The 14004-nt window shown below is 53.6% G+C and overlaps 6 protein-coding genes across 6 annotated transcripts; 2 read left to right on the top strand and 4 right to left on the bottom strand.

Annotated features, from left to right (window-relative positions):
- Positions 1-119: 119 nt before the first annotated feature.
- On the top strand, positions 120-920 carry AYO21_03887 (hypothetical protein; the record flags this gene model as incomplete). Its single annotated transcript, XM_022653860.1, has 1 exon — positions 120-920. One exon carries the CDS (start codon positions 120-122, stop codon positions 918-920), a length of 801 nt encoding a protein of 266 aa, XP_022513836.1.
- A 1048-nt stretch (positions 921-1968) lies between these two features.
- Positions 1969-2640, bottom strand: AYO21_03886 (hypothetical protein; the record flags this gene model as incomplete). The annotated part of the gene is made up of 1 exon (XM_022653859.1): positions 1969-2640. One exon carries the CDS (start codon positions 2638-2640, stop codon positions 1969-1971), a length of 672 nt encoding a protein of 223 aa, XP_022513835.1.
- A 735-nt stretch (positions 2641-3375) lies between these two features.
- AYO21_03885 (hypothetical protein) lies at positions 3376-4315 on the bottom strand (the record flags this gene model as incomplete). The annotated part of the gene is made up of 3 exons (XM_022653858.1): positions 3376-3906; positions 3968-4100; positions 4287-4315. The coding sequence occupies 3 exons, from the start codon at positions 4313-4315 to the stop codon at positions 3376-3378; spliced, it is 693 nt and encodes a 230-aa protein (XP_022513834.1).
- Positions 4316-5638: 1323 nt separating this feature from the next.
- Positions 5639-7295, bottom strand: AYO21_03884 (hypothetical protein; the record flags this gene model as incomplete). Its single annotated transcript, XM_022653857.1, has 2 exons — positions 5639-7214; positions 7279-7295. The coding sequence occupies 2 exons, from the start codon at positions 7293-7295 to the stop codon at positions 5639-5641; spliced, it is 1593 nt and encodes a 530-aa protein (XP_022513833.1).
- A 2301-nt stretch (positions 7296-9596) lies between these two features.
- Positions 9597-11239, top strand: AYO21_03883 (hypothetical protein; the record flags this gene model as incomplete). Its single annotated transcript, XM_022653856.1, has 3 exons — positions 9597-9975; positions 10063-10410; positions 10467-11239. The coding sequence occupies 3 exons, from the start codon at positions 9597-9599 to the stop codon at positions 11237-11239; spliced, it is 1500 nt and encodes a 499-aa protein (XP_022513832.1).
- Positions 11240-11860: 621 nt separating this feature from the next.
- AYO21_03882 (hypothetical protein) lies at positions 11861-13522 on the bottom strand (the record flags this gene model as incomplete). Its single annotated transcript, XM_022653855.1, has 5 exons — positions 11861-12027; positions 12174-12263; positions 12358-12600; positions 12703-13183; positions 13235-13522. The coding sequence occupies 5 exons, from the start codon at positions 13520-13522 to the stop codon at positions 11861-11863; spliced, it is 1269 nt and encodes a 422-aa protein (XP_022513831.1).
- Positions 13523-14004: the final 482 nt, after the last annotated feature.

Genomic DNA, 14004 nt, shown 5'->3' with positions numbered 1-14004 from the left:
ACAGACATTTGCACAGGCATAGTCCATTACCGTGCCCCCCTTTTTTGTGTACTATTGAAACCCCACTGCCGGAGACTTCGTCTATGAGCACAGGCACCAGTACGAGCACAAGGACAAGTATGTCTCCGTACTCGCGCCCTCGCCAGCCGCCGCCAGCGTCACGGGGTTCCAAGCTCGGTTACTACCGCGCTTCGATTGCCTGTGTAGGCTGTCGCCGGAGTAAGACGCGTTGTCTCCTCACGACACCGAGGCGGGAACTGCAGCAGGATAGCTGTGTGAGCTGTGTGAGCTGTCGGCGCAAGAACAAGCCGTGTGTGTTCTTGACCGTGGACAAGAAGCCGCCAGACTGGGTGTGGTCGAAGCCGCAGCGGGGGCAGACTGCTGAAGTAGAGTCGAAGCCAGAGTCGGGGAGCTCGTCCTCCTCTCCCTCCTCACACCATCATTGCTCGGTCTCTACGCCGCTTGGAGGCTCGGTCACGGCACAAGACTGTACTCAGAGCGTCACCGGGGTTGAGAAGCAGCAATCTGCCTTTCCGCCGCAACAGCATGGCACCTTTTCCTGGGATATGGTCGAGGAGCAATCGTTCTTGTTCGAGACGCTATTCCCCCCGGAGCCGCCGAGTCATGTTTTCTCCGCAGAGCAGACCGACGGTTATTCGGATCCGTTGTTCTCTCTCGATCAAATGGGTGGTCCTGAGGTCGACCCTTCATTACCACAATGTGCATCATCCTGGCTAAGCGTGAACCCGGAGTCTGAATGGGATATCAATATCTCACCCATGGAATACCCAGACTTGTATATTCAAGACTCGCTCCAGCATAGCCAAATTCACGTGCCATTCGACCAGGCTGGTGTAACCCTGGAGACCGCATATGAATTTCATGAACATTACTTTCAGTTCTCGGATCAATGCACCTGAGGGCAGCGTTCATGTCTGCTTGGTGCTTTGCTTCGGATGGAAACCGGGGTTTGCAACAGCCGAAAGACCTGCACTGAGAGAACGTGCCGTCATGGATATGCTTGTCCATCCGTGCCAATGAGGCCACACTATATAAAAACGACGGCCGTTGAGAAGGATAGATGAAGAAGTCGGTATGGTCGAGAAGACATATCAACAAGATAGGGCAAAGGGGGATTCAGGTGTGAGATCTCCCACCCTGTTGGCAGGATGCATACAGAGGGAGGCTGCTCTCTCAGCCACAGAGGAATAAGGGTACTCGGAAAGGAAAGGAGGACGAGAGAGTTTGTGCATGAAACCAGGAAGCTGCGAACGAACTTCAAAGCCCAGTCAACGTCTAAACAAACAAGGCCTTCCTATCGGTCGCTCTCTGTAAGTTATTTCTGCGGTTTGTCTCTGGAACAGAGACGGAGAAAGAGGTCGAAGGTATGGTAATCAACAGCAAAGCTGGCAAAGTTGAGGAATGAACACATAAGCAAACGTTGGTGGTGAAATAGGGGAGGTCAAAGGCACTTGGCGTGAGCAATGTAGTCGGTAGTGATTACCTCTTAGATTTGTACAGTACTTGGTACTTTAGGTAGGTATCTAGGCACCTACTTACTAAGGAATAGAGCACTCGTACCAGCCAGTGCCAAGTGAAAGCCTCGGCCCTGTGAGTACCGCCGAGACCCAGGGTTAAGGGGTTGAGACCTCAAGTTAGGTGACTCGCCCCCAATTAACGGGGGCCTTTAGGCTGTATACTAGTCATGGCAATGCGCAGCCTCGACCTATCTATTCAGACAAAGTCAACGGTTCCATACCGAGTAGAACTACTACTTTCAAACGAGAGTTTCTAGAAATATAGCTAGCCTCTTCATTTTCCAGACTGTTGTCGACAATTTGTCCCGTGCTTGAAGCTGCCATATGAAAAGAGAGGAACGCTTTGCGTGTACGAGTATGTAGCAGCAACTGCGCCCACCTTCGCTCCCACCTATGTAGGTCATCTCAACACCCTTCTATCAATCCATCCCTACACCTTTCGAAGCACCAGCAACCTCCCACCTACATTGCTTGTCGATCTCAATCCCACCACATCTGAACGCAAGACCTCGATCCTGCCACCATCGCCAGCCGCCCGCAGGCGCTCGACCTCGGCACCGAACCCGGCGCTCTCCCAAATATCATCGAGCACAGTCGCGACGATGAATCCCCCCCGTTTCACGACCCTGACAAATTCTTTGACCACCTGCGGTCCCACATGCCCGCGTGTCAGGGTGCCTACGCAGATGACCGCGTCAAAGGCGTCGTCTGGCTTTGCGATTGGAAGCGACAGGTCGGCCTGCTCCAGCACGCCGTAGACGCCTGTCTTGCGCGCCACCTCGAGCATGCCCTGGCTGATATCCAGACCTGTAACATCCTGAGCGCCGAATTTCGCCAGCTCGACTCCGACCAGCCCTGTTCCACAGCCGGCGTCTAGGACTTGAAGTCCCCCCAGCTGGCCCTCACTTTGCCGACGGTCTAGCGCGTCGACCAATGCCTGCGCTGCAAGCTTTGGGGCAGCGTATTCCTCGGCCTCGAGGTCTTTGTCATATTCAAGAGCCCACTCGTTGTAGAGGTCGCGTGCCTCGACGGAGCTCGAGAGTGCATACGCCCGTTGTAGGAATGGATTATCGCCCACCGGGTGAGTTGTTGAGTCTGCCATGAGGGGATTACATGTGACGAATTCCCTCCTTCGTCAGAGCAGGCTGATTTGTCTAGGTCGTTGGAAAAACGAATCAACAGAACAATGGACTCGGAAGTCGGTATCGTTAGCATCGTTAGGACTCCAATAACAGGTCCGTAAACTCAAACCTTTTGCTTGCCTGATGCCAGTCCTCGTCAGAGACGACTTGGAATTGGTCAATATCTCCGTGGGCCACAGGAGGTCAATCCGCCGGGAAATTCCGATCCAGCTTCCTTGCGCGTTTAGTCCAAAAACAAGGCAGAAGACTGTGCTTTGGAAACAGTTGATATTCATCGTACTCTCAACCAGGCTTCCAGCCCCGACCGGTAGCAGTAGGTAATCCCGAAGCTTAAGGCTCAGGAACCCTGCCTCGTCGACAAAGCTATTCCACCCAAAGATGTCAACACTAGACAAGGTTGCTGGGTGCCTGAAAAGAACCCAGAACTGGACGAGGAGCTGGAAATACATCTGTCCTCCTGTTTCTCTCTCCGACGGATAAGCCTTCCTTACGGCAGACGAACTAACTGATTGTGTCTCCAATATTGACCGTCGACCTGCGTGGTTCCTATGCTTCACCATGTGCCTCTACAGGTAACCTCTGGCCCTTTGAAGGGACTCGCAAGAAGGAAGCGGCACTGTTGTGGTGCAAGCGAGAGTTTTATCTTTCTTCGGCACCCTCAGATAGTCATAGGCTCGTTTGGGTCCGCATCGCACCTATTTGACTTCCTTCTTGGAGGTTTTCCAACCCCGACATTTTAGACACTGAAACTGATTAACTTCCATGGCCTGGCCATATCCACATTTGTGACAGTGTGCCATGAAGGGACTGCTGTGGAACGATTGGAGCAGGTGAAAGGCAAATGTCGGGTTAGAGGTACAGGTCTCGCGCCACAGAGCCTGGATGTCGGCATCTCCACCAAGCTGAGTGAAATGGACACGAATGCAACGAGTGGCCACATCCCGAAGTCCGAGCACCTGTTCGGGAGTTCCAAGATAGACGATGGGTACGGACTTCAAGAAGGCCTCGGCGTCCCAGCACTTGATGTTTGCGTTCCAGAACTTATGAGCCGCCTTTTGAGCGAGTTTGTCGATATCGTACTTTGTCGCGATGGCGAAGACTTGGGCGTGTTGGGTGAATTTGTCGCTTTCGAAATCCTGATAATCGCCCCGATAGAAGAAGTCGATCATTCTCTTGACGGTTTCGACGTCATCATCGCTTAGATCGACGGCGGGTTGTGTGGACTTCTGTTCCACTAGGTCAGATTCTGGGAGCGGACAAAGACATGAATTGAAGCACTGCACTTACGCCCCACGGCTTGCTGCATACCGTGTTGAAGAAGGACGACTGCGAGCAGACGACGACCTTGTGGACTTGGAATTTTTCATCTGCGCAGATGATGGTCATGTCGGAGAAGGCGCCGGAGTGGTAGACCCTGTCACTGTAAGTTGGTGTGAGTTCGTCGGAAGTGTGAGATATGCGGTGGCATCTCGAACGTAGTGTAGAGAGAAGGAAAGTAGAGAAGGGCAGAGCGGAGTAGGGTAGAGAAGTGAAGTGTAGTGTAGTATAGCACAGCGTAGTAAGTACCTGGGTACCTGAGGAAGTAGTGAAGGATGCAAGTACTCACGCCGGAAGCCATGTAGGGTATTCAGCCATCACGATAGGTATCCTTTTTCTATTATCGTCCGTCCAGTATAAAACAAGTAGACACGAACGCCGAGAGCACCACCACAAGGCAGTCACTTAGGCAGGTAGCATGTAGGTAGCATGTAGGTGGTTGGATGGGTGGATGGGGAGGTAAGAGACAGTTCAAGCGAAGATGAGGACCATAGCAAGTGTACTTGGGGTACGAGCATGTGAGTACGTGAGCATGTGAAATTCAGAATCTGCAAATTTACCGGCGTGAATTGCTGATTGGTATTTGTGATTGCCTCTTTGTTTGCTGTTTATGTCTCGACTGACCTGCCCGCTTGCCTGCTTGCCTGACGTGACCAAGCCGGCCGTGCGAGAGCACTGGCCAACTTGTCTGAGCACAGACGATGCCCAGCATCGCCAGATACCTGACAGCCTGAGTGGGTAGGTACCTAGGTAGGTAGTTATGGTGATGGTCCGGGATTCCACTGACGTCACTCCGTTTCCCTTCCTACCTTCGGCATCTAATAGGTAACTAGGTAAATACCCAGGTAGTTGTCCCGGTATGTAGATTCATGAGACATAAGACATGAGACAACACGGGACACAAGACCCTGATATGGTGCGGCAGGGTAGGGCAGGGCAGGCAGGGCAAGGGAGGGTAGTTTAAGGGGTGAGTACATTCCTTTAGTAGTCCTCCAGTCCTCAAACCCTCTATTCAATGCACACTGTTGTACCGAATAGTCATACTCGTTTATACTCATATAATCATACCAGGAAAATAGAATCCATTTCTCGGATGCTTGGATGCGCATCGATAGGCATCACTAGGTGTCAACATGAGTAGAGTGATGTTAAAGTCTACTCGGTAAGCTCGTGTTGCTGTTGTTATCTGCCGCCGCTCGGCTAGAAACAGCCCGAAACGAGATGGTAATTCCGCCCGCTGATCAACAACCAACCAACTAACCAACCCCTTTTCAAACATAGCCTCGTCCCTCACTTGGGGTACTGAGTAAACACCCACAAAACTACCTCGTACAAATTAGACTACAAAGCAAGATCAAAAAGTATGACGGAAACCATCTGTTATATTGAAAAAGCTACAAGTATGGTTTGAGAAAAGGCTGATTTTACACATGTTTGTCTTGAGAAGGACATCAGAGATCAAATAAACCACGTGGCTGAAGTTGGTCAAGGGAAAGCTTTGGGTCAAGGGTGAATACCTACCTAAACTTGGGGAGTAGGGCTTCCCCCCGAAACTCTGCAAACCTGGTATAGACTGAAGATATCTCTCACTAGCAGATCGTGCTGGGACTTGTGCTGTGCTGTGCTGTGCTGTGGTCCATCTTACCCTGCCAAGATGCGCCAGACCTCGTTCAAGCGCGCATCGCCACAGCACTTGTGATACCAAAACCCACGGAGGATCTCCTTTGCCTGCACCACACCGCAGAGGCCGCGACGGACCCTTTCCCGACAAAGTCTCTCGAGTGACTCGGAGAGCACGCCATTGCTGTCCGCTGGGCCTCCTTCCTCTTTCACCGTCACCACCAGCGAGTTGATGTGGTTCAGGTATTGCACAAATATCGCGTGCATGAACAGGATATAGAACCACATGTTCTCCTGACCCGGTCTGATTGAGCTTGCCTCGAGGATCCGGATCGTCTTCCGAAGCCTCTCCTCAGTCGCATGTGCATTCAAGTTCCAGTACCGGAGCTGGATCCGAGCCACAGAGTTAACGTGGCCCATGAGCAGCCATTGAGACCGCAGGGCCAGAGCCATGGCGCAGCTCAGCGCGTGATATGTGACAAACTCCGGAATCATGTTACCCGACAACAGCGCCTCGGCGTGGTTCACGGCGACGTTGTTCAAGAGCTTGGAGGTCTCGACACGGTAGAAATTCAGCCACCGCTTGATTTCATGCTCCACGTCGCGGCTGTCTGCACTCCAAGATGAACTCTTAGCAGCCTCGTTTATGAAAGCAATATTCCTGATCCTTTCCACAATCGCCAAAATCTTGACATTGAATCGGAGGGAGCTGTCGATTGAGTCTGTTTGCAGTAAGTGCTGCGCCGATGCCGATGCATATTCTTTTACAAGACGGAATGCAGCCGCCGAGAAACACTGTTGCCATGGGCCGGGGTCGTGGTCACCTTCCCTAAATCGGGTGCGACGGCCTTGGATCGCCGCCGTCCAGATGTCGCTCGTGCCAATCGACAAGTGGGAGATGCTGCTTCCCCTCATCATATCACTAAAGAGGTGGTGCAGCGCTTTCTGGTGCACTTCGGCGGCGGCGATATCTTCAATGTAGAACTCGCATGCAACCAGGAGCCGGATCAGGATCAAGCTACGATATGTCCGCAACTGCTCTGTCGAAACATTACGGAGGCTCGAAATGGCGACTAATTTGTGCTTGGCTGCATACGTGATGTACGTATCGTTTCTCTCTTTGCTCCCACCAGCACAGATCGAGGCACCCAGCGCAATCAGGGCATGAAGTAATGCCTTGTTGGATAACGACAGCTGAACATCCGAGACCCAGCCGTCAGCTATGTCACGGGCCACGAGCTTGTCTGGAGTGGCCGCGCCACCTAGAAACAGACCGAACGAATGTGCGAGTTTGATCAGGTGGGAATCTCGAGGCGATAATGGCAGGGCCGCTACGTCAAAGGGATTGCTGCTGCCTAGAACCCTGCAAGCAAGAACGTATCCAGCATGGGAAAGATCGGCCAACTTGTGGTCGTCCCCTTTGTGGTCGTGTGTACGTTTCTTGTGTCGTTGACAGACATCCGAGGGTGTAGAGATTTTCCATTTCTTGTCTGCCTTATTGAGGACGGCGCCATCATCCCCCTCGGTGATATTTGGTCTCGGTTTGAACTTGACGGGAAAGAGGCTCACTGGTCGACTCCCTGCCAACCGTCCGATGCTTTGGGACTGTCGTCGTCGATGCGAGACCCGAGCTGCATGGGACAAGGCTACTTGGGACTGACGTTCCGTTGCACGCCATGACTTGGTGTCACAATTGATGAACGTTACATTAACCTTTGTCCGCTTATTGCTGTGTGATGCACCACCCGTAACCGAGTCGGATTGCGATTCTCCCTGCTCTTTTCAGGTCCAACGTCTCCCATCTCCCGTGCTCGCGCAGCAAAGACTTTTATTCAGGCTTGGGATCCATAGACCCTCGGTTGCAAAAGAGACATAGACACGGAGATAGGACTGGGAGTCGACAGGCTTTTTCGATTCAGTCGTATTCTGGTAGCCTCGATGGTCCTTGGCCGAGGATCGAACGACCCATGTATTGACCAAATCTTCTCCACCTGTTGCAGACTGTGTCACGATCTCTCTTTCCCCCTGCAAGTGGAAGTCTCGCTCAAATAGCTCAAACGGCGCAGAGTTCCACCGATTCAAGTAAGCCGAGGCGTGCTCGAGAGCGGATCGTTTCCGGTGCTCTATCGAAGAGGAAGATGGGTTCTTGCGCCTTGCCGCAAGGGGACAGTTCAGACACGGAAATGATAGGCAATTCCTCGCACGGCGATTGGCTTAGTCACATGTCCGCGGTTACGGGTAGGTCGTGATGTTCGTCCTTGAAGAGTTCGGCCAGTTTGCGCCTTGGTTGTGTGGGTGGTTGTGGTTGTTGATCTCGATTGACTGTTGCTGTTGCATTGGCCGGCCGTTCCCTCTACGCATCTGCGGTTCGAGGGATGTACCAAGCTCGGGGTTCTCTTTCTGATGCTTCCTGGGACTTGTCGGGGGTAAAGTCGTGTCAGACTCAACCGCGGATTACTCGCGCACTTGGGATTCAGTGGCTGGGGTAGATCTTGGGTATATGAGGAAAGGATCAATTTGGAGGGAGAAGCCGAGCCAAGAGCCGGACCAAGAGTGATTCCTGTGCCTCGTATACCTCCGAGCCGCCTCCCAAGCACGTACCAAGTTTGTATTAAAACAAGAGTCGGCGTACACACGGACCGTTCACACTCGGCGACCTGGATAAGGCCGTGGCCCATTTAGCACAGGAACAAAGTTCGTCCAAGCGGTGAGTTTCCACTAATCATACGCAGTTGGATGTTTACCTTTTCTAGGCAAAGCAAACAGGAGTGACTCGATGGCATCTGACGATGCTACGAGTCTGTGTCCTTCCACCTTCTTCAGACCACTCCAGGGCAAGGAATTCCGGGTGTTCGATCCTCCATCACAAGGCTACGCCAGAATCCTTCGATGCATCATCTACAGTGACTGTGGACATATCTGACGGACTAGTGCAAATGCACCCAACGCCCCACGAGTGCCAGATCCTTGACAAGTTCGGTGCCAAAAGCAAAGATATTAATGAGGAGACGAGTTTTCATCCGGCGAATGCTTCTAGCGCCAACTATAAGCGAGACTTGCAGGAGGATCGAGTATCGTGTGAGGGAGAACCGTTCAGGAAAGTGACCAGGCACTTGTGCCGATACCCCCAGATTGAAGACATGCAGGGTCTAGGAGGCGCTGGCTGCAGGGCTCGAGGTACAGGAGATCAGCCGACAACGTGTCTGTATGTCAAAGGCATGGACAGAGATGGATTACGATTTGATGGTTTTATTTCTCAAAAGGTGCGCAGAGTCTCGTAACCATTTCCTGCGCGATCATGTCAAAAGCCGAACAGGCGCCATATCTCCTCGCACGCACCGCTTCCACGTGGCTTTAGTCACCGCGTCCAGTGGTTCTCGATGAGGATAATGGATGCTTTCTGAACGGATCACGAATCAAATAGGTCAGCACCTCGAGGGGTGGATGAGCCTTTACCGAAAAGGGCGGAGCGACGACAAAGACCTGGTCACCTTTCATCCCTTGATGCAGTCTTCGCTTCAGTCCGTTGAAAAAGACCCCGGATGGTCTACATGGTCTTCAGCAACATATCGATACCTCCACCCTGGTCTCACCATTATTGGACCTGGTCTTCCTTTTGCCATTGCTCCGTCTGGCTAGTTGTGTCTTGACCTCATCCACCATCGCTTGCTGACTGCACGAGGAGAAACCTGACATGAAAATGTCAATTGGTGCGTTCCCGTGAATCTCGAATTTCTAAGCGGCTTTGTCCTTGCTCGTTTGGCTTTCCGACTGCGCCGACATCTTGTCGTGACTGGCTCGCAGACCGTGTAGGTCTCCTGATGTATCAAACAATCAGCCGCGCGTCCAAATGCCTTCTGCAACAAGTCTGGCGAGTATATCTCTTCAGGATGTGATTTTACGGTTCGATACCAGCATTCAGGCAACCATCATCTGAGACACCTCACCCCTGGGGACTTTACAGCATACCTCGAGAGCCATGGAGAAAGCCCTGGAGAAAGTCCTGCCCATCTCACCGCCAGCCAAGGTATACTCCTCCCCAATCAAAGGGGCCAGGTTTTCTGACACCTCCATCGATGATGCGACACCCGTCGAAGCGCGCCGGGGAAAACGAACCTGGAAGTCATACTTGTGGGACACGCTCGACAAAGACCCCGTTGAGCGCGCGTTCCTCTTCAAGCTCGACGCGGCGATGCTGAGTCTCGCCGGGTTTGGCTTCTTTATCAAATATCTGGACCAGCTCAACATCAGCAACGCCTTCGTCTCGGGCATGAAGGAGGATCTGGGTCTCTATGGCAACCAGCTGAACTACATGCAGACGCTGTGGACGGTCGGATACGTGCTGGGAGCTATACCATGTGCGACGTCTCCCCATTGTTCCTTCAGGCTTCGAGCCATCGAGCCATTTGCTGACTTGTATCTGTGATCTTTTTGGTTGTCTTCAGCGAACCTCCTCCTAACACGCGTTCGGGCCTCGATATACATCCCATGCATCCAGATCGTCTGGTCCGCCCTGACTATGTGCATGGCGGCCTGCGACACCATCAAGCCCATTTACGCGCTGCGGTTCCTGATCGGCCTCGCAGAGAGCGGCTTCTACCCTGGTGTTCAGTACCTCATTGGGTGTTGGTACCGACGCGACGAGTTGGCCAAGCGGTCCTGCATATTCCACACCTCCAGTGCCCTGGCGGGCATGTTCAGCGGCTATCTGATGGCGGCGGTCTACCATCTCGAGGGAAGGGGAGGACTCCGCGGATGGCAATGGCTGTTTATTGTTGACGGGTGCATCGCTGGTAAGTCCCTCAACTACCAGCCTATGTTCGTGGCCGTGTGATTGACTTCTTATCAGTGCCCGTCGCAGTAGCAGGCTATCTGTTCTACCCGGACGTCCCGGAAACGAGCCAGGCCTTTTATCTCAGCAAAGCCGAGATTGAACTGGCTCAAACGCGGATGCTGCTCGAAGGGCGCAGCGGGCGCCAACCGTACACGTGGACCAAGATCAAGAAGATCTTTCGGTCGTGGCACTTTTACGGCGTCGTCATCATGTTCATCATCTTCGTTAACAACAACGCGATCCCGCAGCCGTTTTTCTCGCTGTTCCTCAAGGACTCGCAACATCCGAAATACACCATCACGCAGATCAACGCGATCCCGTCGGCCAGCGCGGCGGTGCAGGTGGTGACGACGCTCATGTACGCGTGGAGCTCCGACACGTTCCTACACGGGGCGCGGTGGCCGCCCATCATCGCGGCCAACCTGGTCAACATCGTCATCTACATCAGCCTGGCCGTGTGGGACGTGCCCATGGGGTGGAAGTGGACGTGTTTCATCCTGGTGGGCGCGGGCGGCGGGCTCAGCGGCCTGTGCTACGCGTGGGCGCACGAGATCTGCACCCACGACAACGAGGAGCGCGCCTTCGTCACGGGCTCTATGAACGAGTTCTCTTACGCCGTCCAGGCCTGGCTCCCCCTGCTGGTGTGGAAGCAGGTCGACGCTCCGCGCTACGAAAAGGGCTACATCACCTGCGCCGTACTGAGTGCCGCCATGATTGTGAGTGCCATGGTCGTTCGACATCTGCAAAACAAGGAGCTTGGAGCGAAGCGCGCTCAGCAGGGTGTGTGAGGGCTCCAAATCAGAGGGTTTGACGTGAAGAGCGAACAGCCCTCTTGACCGCTAGGTCTGCCCTCACTCAACTATCTGGGCCAGCACAGCACAGCATGGCATAGCACATCACGGCAACGCCTCCGCCTGGCGGACCGGCTGCCTGAGAGACGGGCCACAGGTCACTCACTACCGACATGCCGAATATCGAAATGACACCCATTGACCTCATCCACAACGTCCTTAATTGGGTACCTGATCAAGCTCGCTGACTCCTGGACCTCGCAACCCTCCCAAGAACATTGTGAGAGGAGAGACTCTTTTATTTCTCCCTGAAAACCAGCCATGTGTCTGGCTGGGTTGACACCACAGAGAGAGGTTGCTGCAGCCACGAGTATTTAGAGGCTGCGGGAAGGGTGCTGGATGCTCAAAGCTAGAGGCCGAGGCCTGGATACCAAGGAGTTCAAGAAGAGAGGCGGATCATCTGCCATCTCTCATCCATATCCCATATATCATCCGACTATACAGTCGACACATTATCAATGACACATGTTACACGGCACAAGACACTAAACAAGACCCAACAACTCTCAAAAGATATTGTTCTGTCTATCTTATCTGTCTAAACCCGTCTATATCTGTCTATAGATGCGGAGCCAGCGGCGACGTCTCCTCGCTTTTACTAGAATGAGAATCTTCTTCTAAAAGCAAACACTCTGTGATCGCGCGCGCGACGTATTCGACGTTGGTCTCGTTGAGGCCCGCGATGGAGATGCGCGAGTTGTCGGCCATGTAGATGTGGTGGCGGTCTGTTTGGCCCATCGGTCAGGACGGGTCGGGACGGGTCAGGAAGGGGATAAGATAGATCAGACAACGGGGTACGTATGCACGTGTGTATGTGTGCGTGTATGTATTTCCAGACATGGATAAATTCGAGTTCGCAGTAACCACTCACCTCTTAATTGCACGACGACGCTGTACGGCAATCCCAGAAATCCAAACATTCCCGACTGCTGGACGATATGGTCCCAGGTCCCTGGAGCGCCTGTACCACACAAAAAAAAAGCAGAGCTTTGTCAGAGATTGATTCCATATATAAATGTAAACGGCAGCCCAGGTGAGGGGTTGACAAAACGTACCGTTCTCAACGAGTAAGTTGTACAGCGCGGACCGCATGGCCGCGATGCGATCGCTCATGGTCCTGAGGTCGTCGAACCACATCTTGCGCAGGAGCGGGTCGCGCAGGACTTCTGTGGCGATCTTCGCGCCGTAGGCTGGGGGATTCGAAATTTCCGAGCGCTGTAGCCGCTCTAGCACGGAGTCGCAGTTCTGGGCGACTTCTGGGGATTTGGTCACGACGAGGGTCGCACCCACGCGCTCGCCTGTTCCACGACTGAATGAGCAATTGCGATGGAAATGGTAATAAAAACGGCTCAGACAACGGCAATTTCTCTCTTGTTGCTCTGGTCTTCTGGAAGACTTACCGTAAAGACCCATGTTCTTCGCAAACGAGACGGCCACCGCGGCCTCCAAGCCCAGCTCGTTAACGAAATGGCGAATGGCAAATGCGTCCTCGTCAAAATCCCCCGACCGGAAACCCAGGTACGCGGCGTCGAAGAGCGGGAAGAGCCGTCTCTCTTTGACCACACCGCCAATTTCCCGCCACTGCTCTCGTGTCGGGTCGCATCCGGTCGGGTTGTGGGCGCACGCGTGGACGAGGACGACCGAGTCTGGCTCGGCGGAGCGCAGGGCCTCCAGGTACGATTTGATATCCAGCGTCTTGGTGTCGCGGTTGTAGTAGCGGAACGTGCGGACTTGGTAGCCCAGCGATGAGAAGACGAGATGGTGATTCGACCATGTCGGCTCTGGCACGAGTACTTGCCGAGCCAACGAGCTGTAGTTCCCGATCAGGGCGCCCGCGAGATGTAAGCTCCCGGTGCCGGAGAGGCTCTGAGAGCTGGCTATCTACGAGACATAATCAGCACAGCATCTTGGGTAATTTCACTCTGAACATACTCGATGTCGCAGTTCCCTATAAGCTCCTGACCCAAAGACGAGTTCCGCAACCGCGCTCCTAAACTCTGGCAGGCCCAGAATAGGCAGATACTCGTGGTCCAGACTCGGACCGGTCAGTCTCCTCCGCGCTCGACGGACCGCAGGGAGGACCCAAGGCAGGCCGTTCTCGTCACGATAGCTTCCTTGTCCGAGATTGACCTTCACGGGGGCCGGGTCGTCGTTGTACTTTGCGGTGAGGGCGAAGATGGCGTCTTTGGGGATCCGCGGTGCGGGCTCGAAGAACGACATGCCTCGTGAGAGCGAGCGGATGGACAGAGGGAGACTTGTGCGCATCAGAGAGTGGGAGAGAAGTGTGTGACAGTTCCCTTCCTCCTTCAACGTCCGAGATCAAAGAGCTGCTAATTTCTGCCTTCAGCCTTGATCAAGCCAGGGAGCGTCGATGCTGCACCGCGAGACGAATGTCGTGATGAACATCTTTAAGAACCGGACAGACACGGCGAACAATGCGAATGAACGCGAAACAGGATGCCTTCTGAGCGTATTGCCCGTGGATTGATTCGAAATGATCACGGTAGAGGCGCCCGATTATTCGAAGTACGGCCCCGGTTCCCGATTATTGTTGCTTGTAACGAGTTTGTGTCGGATGCGGTGGCCGATGTCCGATTGCCGATGGATGGATGGATTGAGATCGGCCTCAGCCGAATCGCAATGCGGCGATGCGGTAAATGGACGATAACAATCTTTGTCCAAGACCTGGAAAACAACCATGA

The sequence above is a fragment of the Fonsecaea monophora genome, assembly GCF_001642475.1.
Source record: "Fonsecaea monophora strain CBS 269.37 chromosome Unknown Scaff20, whole genome shotgun sequence".
In the NCBI taxonomy this organism is placed as follows: Eukaryota; Fungi; Ascomycota; class Eurotiomycetes; order Chaetothyriales; family Herpotrichiellaceae; genus Fonsecaea; species Fonsecaea monophora.
The sequence above is the reverse complement of the archived record's forward strand: the minus strand, read 5'-3'. Positions and strand labels throughout refer to the sequence as shown.